At 35.5% G+C, this 14,182-nt stretch overlaps 1 protein-coding gene across 1 annotated transcript; it reads left to right on the forward strand.

Moving 5' to 3' along the window:
* The first annotated feature begins 3,987 nt into the window (after positions 1–3,987).
* LOC140919809 (uncharacterized) lies at positions 3,988–4,428 on the forward strand. Its single transcript, XM_073366457.1, has one exon. It carries the CDS (start codon positions 3,988–3,990, stop codon positions 4,426–4,428), a length of 441 nt encoding a protein of 146 aa, XP_073222558.1.
* Positions 4,429–14,182: the final 9,754 nt, after the last annotated feature.

Below are 14,182 nucleotides of genomic sequence, written 5' to 3' on the forward strand. Positions count from 1 at the left end.
TGGGAACAGGAACGTGAAGAGATGAAAACTCGACTTGAGTTTGCAGAAGCTCTGGCGAAGAAACATGAGGATCAAATCGCTGATTTGTGGATGAAATTTGGCTCGAATCGTGAACAGAGTAGTCCGTTTCAGGAAGGAACTAGAAGTGATGGAGGTCGCAGTGAAGAAGTTCATCGTAGGGAGAAATGGCGGAAATTGGAGATTCCAATTTTTGCGGGGGAAGATGTTCTTGGATGGACACACAGATTGGAACGATACTTTTTGTTAAAGGAGGTAACCGAGGAAGAAAAGATGCAAGCTACAGTCATGGCTCAAGAAGGAAAAGCGTTGAGTTGGTACCATTGGTGGGAGAAATGCAACCCTAACCCTAATTGGGAAGGTTTTAAGATTGCTGTGGTACGTAGATTCCAACCTTCAATGGTTCAGAATCCTTTTGAGCAATTGTTATCCTTGAAACAAACAGGCACCGTAGATGAGTATGTCGAGAATTTTGAAAAATACGTGGGAGCCATGAGAACCATTGATCAAGAATTTGTGAGAGGAATATTCTTGAATGGACTCAAACAGGAGCTACAAGCTGAGGTAAAATTGTATGAGCTTAACTCCTTATCAGAAATGATTCAAAAAGTTATATTGATTGAACAAAAGAACATGTTAGTCAATATGAAAAATGGTTATAGTTATGCTTCTAGAACTAACGGCAATTCACGTAGCATGCCCTATTCTAAAACTATAACCCTAGAATCAAAGTTGAGTTCAGATCAGAAAAGCAGTACCATGAGTGGGACTGGCCAGAGTCAAAGTGTGGAAAGTGTTAAAAATAGAGGAGGGGAGTTTAAACATTTAACCAGTGCTGAAGTCAGAGAGAAAAGAGAAAAAGGGTTATGTTTTAGATGTGATGAACCTTATAATAGAGAACATCGATGTAAAAACAGACAATTTAAGATGATCATTATGGAAGAAGAGGAGGAAGAAGGAGTGGAGGAAGTGGAGGAACCCCTGCAGTCTTTTAGATCTTTGCATCTATCATTGTGTTCCATGTCTGGATTCACTACGACTAGATCTTGGAAAGTGGAGGGATTGTTAGAAGGTGTAGCAGTGGTCATCCTAATTGATTGTGGGGCTTCCCACAATTTCATAGCTACTAAGTTGGTGGAAAGACTGCACTTAACAATTATGGAAACCTCTCCTTACATGGTAGAAGTAGGAGATGGACATAAAGTAAGATGCAAGGGAAAGTGTGCACAGTTAAAATTTCAGATGCAGAACTTAGAAGCAATCCAAGACTTTTATTTGTTCACACTCAAGGGGGTTGACATGGTGTTAGGTTTGGATTGGCTAGCAGGGGTGGGAGAAATTAAAGCAGATTTTGGAAAGCTGGAACTAACTCTGAAACAAGGAGAAAAGTTCATCAGAATAGCTGGAAATCCAGCCTTAACTAAAACTGAACTCCCTTTTGGAGCACTGATGCAAGTTTTAAAAGAAGAAGGTGAGGGATTATTAATTCAATGTGAAAGAACCAAGACGGAATTAGATTCTCAAAAGACCCTACCAAAAAATTTTCTTAATTTACTAGACGAATTTGATGAGGTATGTTCAGACCCAAAAGAGTTGCCTCCATTTAGAAAGCATGATCATGCTATCCATCTCAAAGAGGGAGCTTAAATTCCTCATTTGAGGCCTTACAAGTACCCACATTATCAGAAAACAGAGATAGAAAAATTGGTAGCAGAGATGCTGGAATCTGGGGTAATTAGACACAGTATTAGTCCATATTCAAGTCCTATTATAGTAGTGAAAAAGAAGGATGGGGGGTGGAGGTTTTGTGTAGATTATAGAGCATTGAACAAGATAACGATACCTAACAAATTCCCTATTCCAATTATAAAGGAACTTTTTGATGAAATTGGTGGAGCCACTGTGTTCACTAAATTGGACTTGAAATCGGGTTATCATCAGATCAGAAAAAACAGCTTTTAGAACTCATGAAGGTCATTATGAGTTTGTGGTGATGCCTTTTGGCTTGACTAATGCCCCTTCTACATTCCAAGCTCTAATGAATGAGGTTTTAAGACCTTTTTTGAGACAATTTGCATTGGTTTTCTTTGATGACATCTTGGTTTATAGTAGAGATGAGGCTGCACATGAAGATCATTTGCGGAAAGTGCTGGAAGCATTAAGAGGAAATTCCTTACTGGTCAACAAAAAAAAATGTAGTTTGTTCAGCCAAGCCTATAGTATTTGGGTCATGTTATCTCTGGGGCAGGAGTGGTAGCCGACCAGACAAAGGTAGAGGCTGTAAAATCTTGGCATGTTCCTAAAGACTTGAAGAGTTTAAGAGGATTTTTGGGGCTGACAGGCTATTATAGGAGATTTGTACAGAATTATGGTAGAATCACCAAGCCCTTGACTGAATTATTGAAGAAGGACAATTTTGTGTGGAATGAGGAAGCCACTACAGCATTCCAAACTCTGAAACAGGCCATGGTTAGTCTACCATTGTTAGCAGTACCTGATTTTTCTAAGACATTTATTGTTGAAACTGATGCATCTAGTAAAGGGCTAGGGGCTGTCTTGATGCAAGAAGGGAAACCTTTAGCTTTTTGGAGTAAAGGTCTTTCCCCCAGAGCTCAAGTTAAATCAGTTTATGAGAGAGAGTTGATGGCTTTGGTACAAGCTGTTCAGAAATGGAAACACTACCTCATGGGTAGACATTTTGTTATAAAGACTGACCAAAGGAGTTTGAAATTCCTCACAGATCAAAGGTTGTTTAGTGAGGAGCAATTCAAGTGGGCAGTGAAACTCATATGTTTGGATTTTGAGATCCAATTTAAACCTGGCAAAGCGGATACAGTAGCAGATGCATTGTCAAGAAAAACCATGTATACTGTTATCTCTGTAATTGATTTGGCTGATGCTGAAGATTGGTTTCAAGAAATGGAAACTGATCCTAAATGGAAGAAGGTGATCCAGGACTTAGCTTGTGATCCTAATGCTCATCCTGGTTTTCAATTTCAAGCAGGCAGATTGTTATACAAAGGAAGACTGGTTTTGAAAAAGGGTTCTAACAAAATTCCTCTGATTTTAGCTGAATGCCATGACAGTGTGACTGGAGGCCATTCGGGATTTTTCAGAACCTACAAGAGAGTTTCCAGTTTTTTCTACTGGGAAGGTATGAGAAGCTATGTAAAGCAGTATGTAGAGGCTTGTGATATCTGTCAAAGACAGAAATATTCCACATTAGCCCCTGCAGGTTTGTTACAGCCATTACCAATACCAACACAGGTGTGGCAAGACATTTCTATGGATTTTATTTCTGGTTTGCCTAAAACTAAGGGCAAGGATACTATATTTGTGGTAGTGGACAGACTCACAAAATATGCTCATTTTTATCCACTTGGGCATCCTTTCAATGCAAAGGATGTGGCTGCTTTGTTTGTCAAAGAAGTAGTTCGTTTACATGGATTTCCTACATCCATCGTTTCAGACAGGGATCAGATATTTTTGAGTCAATTCTGGCAGGAATTGTTTAGATTGGCTGGAACTACACTCAAGTACAGCACTGCGTATCACCCTCAGACAGATGGCCAGACTGAGGTGGTCAATAGGAGTTTGGAAACTTATCTCAGGTGCTTTGCTGGACCTAAACCAAAAAGTTGGGTGGACTGGCTCTCTTGGGCAGAATTTTGGTTTAACACCACCTACAACATTTCAGCTGGAATGACCCCTTTCAAGGCTTTGTATGGAAGAGATCCCCCGACAATGATTAAAGGGTGTACTTTTACTTCTAAGATAGACGCAGTTAACCAGCTGTTGATGTCACGGGATTTGATTTTACAAGAGTTACAACAGAATTTGTTGAAAGCTCAAGATGTTATGAAAACACAGGCCAACAAACATAGAAGACAAGTTGAATATGAAGTAGGGGATTAGGTATTTTTAAAACTTCAGCCTTATAAGCTGAAGTCTTTGGCTCATAGACCTATCATGAAACTCTCTGCTAAATTCTATGGTCCTTATCAAATCCTTGAGAGGATTGGTCCAGTTGCATATCGCTTAGAACTTCCAGAATCTGCTAGAGTTCATCTAGTTTTCCATGTATCTTTGCTAAAGAAAGCTTTGAAGCAGGGTCACCAACAACAGCCATTACCACCAATTCTTTCTGAGGAATTTGAATTACAAGTGGAGCCAACTGATATTTTGCAATATAGGGAGGATAAGGATGGGAATTTGGAGGTCTTGGTCCAGTGGGATCAGTTACCAGCATGTGATAATTCGTGGGAACTTGCTACACAATTGCAGCACTATTTTCCTCGGTTTCCCCTTGAGGACAAGGTCATTCTTTTGGGGGGTAGTATTGATAGAGCTAAGAAAGACCGTAGACCACCTATTACTAAAGTGTATGTGAGGCGCCAGCCTGGCACTTAATGAAAATAACTAACTAGTGAATAATAGTTAGTTGGGAATAGAATAAATAGGAGAGGAATAGGGGTTGTTTTTTGGAAACAGTGGAGTAGGAGTAACTGATTCTGAGCATCAGTTAGAGATTATTGTTTTCTCCCCATCTATCTGTTTTCCTTCTTTCTCTACAATTCCTTGTAATTCTTCTATTCAATCAATAATACAAAGAGATTAGGGTTCATTGATCCTAATCCACTATTCAGTTTCTACTACGCTATTTGTTCCTAATTGATACCGGTATTAACAATGATACAACAACGCTCTTTAAAATAAAAAAGCGTTGTAAATCTCATCTAAAAGCGCGTTGTTTGTTGTACTAGTTTTACAGCGCTTTTTAAAAAAAAGCGTTGTAATAGGTGCATTCCTTTATTTCAGTTAGATATCTTTCTGGGATTATATCAACAATCTCCTTCATGAATCGCAATATATAGGATCCGCAGTCTATGTTGTTAGTTTGACTAGGGCACTATAAAATAAAACATATAAGTCAATAAATATTTGTGTATTGATTGTTAATGAAATTTTAAAGGCATATATTTCAAACCTTTATTGGAATCCATGTGATTTATTTGACTTTTGCTTCGACACTGTAACACCCATTTGAGCTCGGAAAACTTGTAAAGCACTATCAAATAAATGTGATTATTAGTATTAACAAACACATTATATATATATATGTAAGAAATAAATGAATAAATGAATACAATACCAGAAGAGTGCGAAGAAATATGTAGGGTTCGTAGAATTACGGTTTCGTTTAAGAAGGAACAGCGAGAATGCGCAGAAATACGAATGGTTCGTAGGACAGAGTAAGGTTCGCAATGAAAATAGTACGTAATAATGTTCGTAGGGATAGTAACAAATACGAAGATGGTTTGCAATGAAGATCGTTAACAATATGGGTCGTAGGGACAGTAGGGTTCCCAATGAGAAGGACACTGAAGCGTAGTGAAGTTTATGTAATGAAGAGGAAACTAAAGGGTTTAATGTTATATATAAAATCCTATTACAACGTTCTTTAAAAAAAAATAAGGAGGTCTTTTACAACGCTCTTTAAAAAAGCGCTGTAATAGGCTTTTAAAAAATAAAATAAGGATGTCTTTTACAGCGCTTTTTTAAAGAGTGCTGTAAAAGACCACCTTATTTTATTTTTTTTTAAAGCCTATTACAGCGCTTTTTTAAAGAGTGTTGTAAAAGACCACCTTATTTTATTTTTTAAAGCCTATTACAGCGCTTTTTTAAAGAGCGCTGTAAAAGACCACCTTATTTTATTTTTTTAAAGCCTATTACAGCGTTTTTTTAAAGAGCGCTGTAAAAGGTCTCCTTATTTTATTTTTTAAAAGCCTATTACAGCGCTTTTTTTAAAGAGCGCTGTAAAAGACCTTCTTATTTTATTTTTTTTTAAAGCCTATTACAACGCTTTTTTAAATAGCGTTGTAAAAGACTTCCTTATTTTATGTTTTTAAAGCCTATTACAGCGCTTTTATAAAGAGCGCTGTAAAAGACCTCCTTATTTTATTTTTTAAAAGTCTATTACAGGGCTTTTTTAGAAGCCTTTTAAAGCGCTTGTTCAAAAGCGCTGTAAAAGACCTCCTTATTTTATTTTTTAAAAGTCTTTTACAGCGTTTTTCCAAAAAGCGCTCTAATAGATCATTTATTATGTGAAAGCGCAAGCCTTTTACAGCGCTTTTTTGACAAGCGTTGTTGTATTCTCCGTTATTTTTAAAATATCATACAACAGCGCTTATATTTAATAAGCGCTATAAAAGGCGCGCTATAAAATATCATTTTTGGCGTAGTGTCAAATATTCAACTCCATTAGCATACAATTATGACATTTATGTTACTGATCCTAATCAATTACCTACGCGAGTATAATTAATTAACAGTTCAATCATCCTATCCTAATTGGTTATCGAATTGAATTAATCAATTAAACACAAAAATTCAACAACAATTCAACTATAACTCACATAACATATAAGCATCAATATAATTAACACACACATAGATACATAATCATTAAATATATCATTATTATCATGAATCTCATTTTATCATCAATAATAGCATATAATGACGTAAACAAAATATACATATTGAAGCGACTTATCACAAAGGATAATCTATTCACTTAGCCTAGTTAATTTCACTTACAACCAAAGCTATTCACTTAGCTTTTGGTTTAATTTCTAACATCTTTATCTTTCAGAAAATTCTACAATACCTTTAAGTCATAAGTAACTCTGAAATACATGTAATCAACAATGACAACAACACTTGGACACTTGGATATGTCGTACTAACCACTAACCACATTATTTCTTAAAAGTAAATTTGATTCCAAGTCAAAAGTATTTTGATAACTTTGAACATTATTTTTTTCAGACATTGCATCACTTCAAAAACCTATGATACACATGTTCCGATAATGATTCTCAATTTATAGCTCGGTGTTATAAGAGCTACATCCTAATACCTATTGAATTTGCTCTTAAAATAACCAGCCATGACCCACACATAGAACTATAACAAAATCAAACAAGAAAATATGTGGATCTTCGTATTAATAGAGTTTCATTTGACATAGAAACAAACTTATACTAATGTATCTCTGATGTGCTTCTTTAAAAAAAAATGTAAAGTGTTGTCTTTTGGAATAAACCAATGCCACGAGTGAATGTTCCATGATTTTAATCCACCTTAATATGGTGCATGATCCTATAGGTTAATATTTAGGATTATGAATAAGCATCACATTCCTTCTTGTGTTTACTTCGATAGTGGATTTTGTGTGGTTTGTGGCAACTACTCTTTATATGTGTATCTTTTTTTTTCTAAGGCTTCATACTTGGATTATCTCCCCTCCTTTCTCTGTGGCTCTTTCTTTTGCTTGCTAGTTTGGTTTCTGTTGTATTTTTTGGCTTTTATTTTCTTGTTTAATGAGTATCATTTATATACTCATTTCTATTATATATTTTCGTTTTTGTCTTTCAAAATAAAAATCCATGTTATATCTATATTTTAATATATTACTTCATCCATAATGAATACTTCGGCCGATAACAAATATAAACAATGTTAAAAATGTATTTTTTTCTAAAATTTAAGCGAATTGTATTTTCACTTTTCTTTATATTTGTGATTAGAGGGAATGTAAACAAAAATGGTATTAAAAAAAATTAAAATATCTAATTTAAAATTAAAATCAAATACATTAATTTTTCAGATATTATTTTTGTTTATATTTTATTCTAAAGAGAATACGTCATTTTGTTTATATTTTATGCATTATATGTGTTAAGAAGTTCAAGAGTACGAAGACAACAATAATTTAAATGTTATAAGATTACTAGAAATTTTGATACCATTTTTCTATCCAAAATGTATACGAATCACATATTATATATCATACATTTAACTTATTCATAATCAATATGAGATTAATTACTCACACTTGAACGTATTTTTGTTTAAATGAATGCACAATTGAGAATGAAATTATTAGAGATTTTGCATGAAGATATGGTGTCAATTAACTTGTTTAGTTGCTTTTAGTTCAATGTAATCTTTTGAATTTATTCCGATTCAACAGTGTTATATAATATTTTTAATAGAATTTAATTAATATGCATTTGTTTGTGTAAATTAAGCAGATGTATAATTTAATACTCGTTTATATTGTTACATCCATAGGAATATTATCCTAATATATATATATATATATATATATATATACACGTCATTTTTATACGCAACATATATTAATTTAAAATACATGGAGAACTTCAATTCAATACAAAACTAAATTATATCGGATCAATCGCATATATTCAAGGATTATTGATATGTGTTCATTAACCTTCATAAATTGCAAACACAATAAACCATCGACTTTTCTGAAACAGGACAGACTAGCTTATTCAAGTTAAGTCTTTACTCATCCGAACCTAGCTGCTTTCATGCCCACACAAGTTAATTAAAGAAGGACAAGATTTAACTCTTCTTTCAAAAATAAAACTTTAATTATTTATTTAATGATTTTGTGTTACTAATTCATTTATTTGAATGGTGAATATATATATATTTGAATATTACTTTCTCTATTTTATAATGAATAATATTTTTATTCATTTTATAGATATGTATATTAAAAATTAATATAAAAAAAAACAATAATTATTTGACAAATTATTCTCTTCAATTGTTAGTATGTTCCTCACTATTTTTATCATAAATGTAAAATAAAATTATATTTTTAAAATAATATATGTATATTAATTAAAAATAATAATTAAAATAATATTAAAATTTTCTGATTAGTCACACTGTATGAGACTTGAGGGAGTAATTAATACATCTACATGTATTTGAATGACTTGTCATGTGCATCATTGGAATAAAAGCTTTTGAGAACAATTCCTCTGTTAAACAACATACACGTATCATTTCTGAAACACACGTGTTTGTAAATCATCACTGCAAATTATATACAGAAACTACGACGTAATCAAATTAATTTTTGAAACTTTTTTAAGATTTGACAATGAAATATTTGATGTGGTACATGCCACAATGATGGTTTATATATGTTTGGACCACGTTTATGGATGAAGTCTATGGTGTCTCATGCATGCACCTTTTTCCACGGCATCACTACTTATGACACGTACGTAACAAGAGAGTGAAATATTTGATTAAACCGTTGCTAAGCATAAATGATTGAAAATGACATGGAGCTCAGCTAGTAGTAGCAATTCCAATAAAGCCTATAAAACCAAGTATTCTATTGCACACAATACTACCAAAATTAGATGAACCGGGATTGTTGAAAAATTTGCCATGAACGTTACTTTGATGGTCTATGGGAGGAACCCAAGCATAAATGTCAAGAGAAATGTATATTTTACAAAGACATTGTCGATTCATATATTTGTTATTATTAAGTTAATTTTCATCCATTAAAGAGGTGTTGGACAGCAACTGTGACAAGAGGAAGTTGCTGGACAGCAACTATTGCAGTGCAGAAAAATCTGCAAAAACGCATTCGGAGAAAAGCGCAATGGTAACAGTTCGAGATGGAGTCCAAGGGAGAAATGAGTGGTACTTGGACTCAGGCTGTTCAACACATATGACAGGAAGAAAGGATTGGTTCGTGAAGATCAATCAAGCCACGCGATGTAGAGTGAAATTTGCGGATGATACAACATTAGCGGCCGACGGTGTTGGTGATGTTTTGATCATGAGAAGGGATGGTGTTCATTCCTTGATCAAAGATGTGTTGTACATTCCAGGAATCAAGTGTAATCTCTTGAGTATTGGCCAATGGCTTGAGAGGAATTACATGATTCGGATGGAAAACAAGGTTTTGCGCGTTTTGGACCAAAACAGTGTTTTTCCTTAAGGCTCCTATGGCTGCCAATAGGACTTTCAAGATTGAGTTGGAAATCATGGAGCATAGGTGCTTAGCTACAGCGGCAAGTCGTGATGAATGGTTGTGGCACTATCGTCTTGGACACTTGAATTTTCGAGATCTCGACGCGTTGCAAAAGTATGAGATGGTGACCGGACTGCCTAGTATCAATGTTCCAGCTGAGATATGTGAAGAGTGTGTACAAGGGAAGCAACACAAGAATAGTTTCAGCAAAGATGCAGGTCATAGGACCAAACATCATCTTGAGGTGGTGTATTCCGATGTGTGCGGACCGATGCAAGTCAGTTCGTATGGAGGTAATCGATACTTTGTCCCATTTATCGATGATTTTAGTAGGAAGCTGTGGATTTATCTCATAAAGAGGAATGATGAGGTGTTTGAGGTGTTCAAACGATTTAAATCCATGGTTGAGCGGCAAAGCGGTCACAAACTCAAAATTCTCAAAACCGATGGCGGAGGCGAATTTACTTCGAGTGAATTTAGGAAGTATTGTGATGATGAGGGTATATGCAATGTATCCCAGACTTCTTTTGCAGTTGTGCATTCATCTACCCTTTCACTTTCTTCCCTGCTTAAAGCACATGATAAGAATAATTGAGCTTTAGAGTTTAGAAGTACCTTAGCTTTATCTTCTGTTGTCCAATTTGCTTCCTTTTTTAGAGCAGAATTCGAGTCATCTTGATCAACCCTTGGTGTGAAATCTCCATCTGTAATGATGCGCCACATTCCTGTGTCTTGAGATTTTAAGAACAACTGCATTTTGTTTTTCCAAAAATAATAGTCTGATCCATCAAAGAATGGAGGTCGGTTTGAGGATCCTCCTTCAACAATGTATTTTGCTTTCGACATTCTTCTAGATCTTTTCTCTAACACTTGTTAGGTGTTTTTGAACTTTTTAGAGACCGAGCTCTGATGCCAATTGAAGTAACAATGTCGATTTACAAGAAAGGGGGGTTTGAATTGTAAATATGCCTTTTTAAAAATTCCTGTTAAAACTTAAGAAAATAACTCAAGATTGACCTTGGTTGTGACAACAGAAAACGGAGAACGTTCTTGGTTTATGTTATAAAACAGAGAACGTTCTTTAATTAGCAGAAAATCAGTTTCTATTTTATCTTAAATGATTAATGCAGTATAATAAAGAAGGAGAAAGGAAGGAGAATACCACACACAGATTTATCCTGGTTCACCCAACGTGGGTTACGTCCAGTCCTCACACTGTGAGATTTTCCACTAAGTGTTTAAAATGAAGAACCTTCTTAATCTTACAACACCTAGAATAAATCAACCTTGATCTATTTCTTTCTTAATTACTTTCCACCCATAAAGCAATCATAACACCTATCTAACCTTGATAGGAAGCAATCTTAAACAAACTATAAAGAAACTCTTATAGTTTGAGTTTTTACAAATGATTGAATTTGACAGAATCTGATATTGCTCAACTCTTGTTTGAGAATAGATTCTTTACAGAGTATCTAATGATAATTTCGCAGCTGATATGTGAATGTGCGGCAGTGGCTGTTTCGCGAATTACAGAAAATGATGTTGTCTCTGTTTTGCACAATTTCAAGTTTAACTGTGATTGTATATTGTTGATTACTTAGCGCTTGAATTTCTTATTTGATCCTGGGTATTGGCCTTCTATTTATAGGCATTAGATGTACTTGAATGAAGGTACAAGAGCTGTTGGAGAGACTTTGCTTTTTGACTGAACCATTATATTTAGAATAAAAATAATCCTTCTTTGAAAATAGCTTTTTGACTTTTAATGGTTTAGCATTTAAAGCATCTCAGTCCTTTCTTTGACGTTTCTTCATTGATCTTGGATGGTACATTATCTGCCTTGAGTCTTGAGTGTAGCTAGAGAAGGTTGGAGAAGAATTGTAGATCAAAACAAAGAGAAACAGAGTTGTTGTCTCTGTGCAGAAAAACGGAGAATGATTAACGTTCTTGGTTTATCAGTTTGAACTTTCTTGAGGTTCAATAATCATTCTGGAGTTCCCGTTTTAAACATTCTGGATTTCCTTTGTTATTGTCTTGTCATATGCCCAGATTGATCAAACTTTCTTGACATTTGAATTTTGGAGTATGCAGATCTTCATGATTTTTGTCTGTCTTTGAGTCCTTTGATCTTTGCGATCAAATAACCTTTTTGAGTCTGGATGATTCCTACTTGTTCCTTGCCATGTACTGATTAGATATGAATGATTTCCAGAGTGGACTTTTTATCACAGGGATAGAAAAGATTTGACCAATATGCTGTGATGGATAATTTGTTGAAGCTGAAGATCATTCTCTGTTATGATGCAGAATGATCTTGTTGTTGTCTTTTCTTGATTTGCTTGATTCTGCTCTTAATTAAATTCACTCAAAAGCACAAGTTAAATTAACATAACATTTAGAATCATAGTTAACATTCTTAATTAACCTTTGTTTATTTTCATCAAAACTTAAAATATAGAGTTTGTCTCAACAGTATGGTCCGGATTCAAACCGAATTTGAGTCATTTGTGCGTTTTCGGTTTGGTAGCATTTCGACATATTCTGGGACAGCTTCGAAAGAAGCTTGATGACAAGAGTGAAATGATGTTGCTTGTCGGATATCATCCTACCGGAGGCTACAAGTTGTTTGATGTGAGTAGCAAGAAGATCGTAATTAGTCGAGATGTGATCATGGATGAGATACGACAGTTTGACAGCAGAAAAACTGCCATATCAGTTCGGGAAATCGATTTCTGCCACGAAAATCAACATCTTGGAGCTGCTGGAACTGTTTTGGGTGAGGTGGAAATCGATTTACCTCCAGGGGAAATCGATTTTCTGCAAGAAAATTGGAATTTTCAGCCTGCTGAAGGTGCTGTACAGCAACCTTTCGGAATCGAAACAGGTGAATCAAGTAGACGACCAACAAGGCAAAGAGGATTGCCTCAAAGACTCCGTGATTGTGGATTATTCCGAGATAGCGAGATCAACAATGAGGGTGATCTTATTCACTTCACTCTAATGGTCGAATCCGAAACGATGAATACGGATGAGGCATAAAGCGATCCAAAGTGGATGTGGGCTATGAAGGAAGAGCTGGAATCAATTGAAAAGAACAATACATGGATGTTTGTTGATTTATCGAAAGGTAAAAAGACTATTGCTGTGAAATGGGTCTACAAAGTGAAAGCGAATCCGAAAGGTGAAATAATCAAGCATAAAGCTCAACTAGTTGCAAAGGGATTTTTGCAAAAGGAATGGATAGATTTTGATGAGGTGTTCGCACCGGTAGCAAGGCATGAAACCATCCGGTTAGTTGTTGCGATAGCTAATAACAACGGCTGGCCGTTATATCAAATGGATGTCAAATCGGCATTTTTGAATGGTCCACTTGATGAGGAGGTCTATGTTGGACAGCCATCTGGTTTTGTGATTCAAAATCAAGAGGCAAGGGTCTAAAAGTTAAGGAAGGCACTCTATGGTTTGAAACAAGCTCCAAGAGCTTGGAACACACGCATAGATGGTTTTCTTATAGACATTGGTCTCAAGAAGTGCGTATCCGAACATGGTGTTTATGTGAAGTCGGATGCAAGCGAATGAGTAATCATACTTTGTCTTTATGTGGACGATTTATTGATTACATGCAGCTGTGAAAGTTACATTTCAAAGTTCAAAGAAGAGCTTATGAGAGAGTTTGAAATGACTGATCTTGGCACAATGAAATACCTTTTAGGCATAAAATTCCAAAAGACAAAGTTGGGGCTGCTCATGCATCAAAAAAGGTATGCAATGGAGATCTTGAAGAGGTGTGATATGGAGCATTGCAATGCTGCCACAACACCAGTCGGGGCACGTTTACAGCTGTCCAAGAGTGAAGATGAGCAAGATGTGGATCCTACTCAATACCGGAGATTGATAGGATCATTGTGTTACTTGTGCAATACGCGGCCAGATTTAGCGTTTAGTGTCGGTATTGCAAGTAGGTTCATGGAGAGGCCGAAGGTATCACACTTGGCAGCGGTTAAGAGGATACTTAGATATGTGAAAGGTACTTTTGGCTGTGGAATTTTATTTCCTGCAAATGACATGGGCAAAATTTGCTAATTACTCAGATACACCGACTCCAATTGGTGCGGAGATAAGGACGATCAGAAATCAACGGCCGGTTATGTCTTTATGTTCGGAGGGGCACCAATCTCTTGGTGTTCTAAAAAGGAGTCGGTGCTTGCTCTCTCTTCCTGCGAGGCGGAGTATATCGCAGCTTTGTTATGTGCATGCCAAGCTGTGTGGCTAGTGAACCTG

Source organism: Cicer arietinum, chromosome 3 (assembly GCF_000331145.2).
Source record: "Cicer arietinum cultivar CDC Frontier isolate Library 1 chromosome 3, Cicar.CDCFrontier_v2.0, whole genome shotgun sequence".
Taxonomy (NCBI): Eukaryota; Viridiplantae; Streptophyta; class Magnoliopsida; order Fabales; family Fabaceae; genus Cicer; species Cicer arietinum.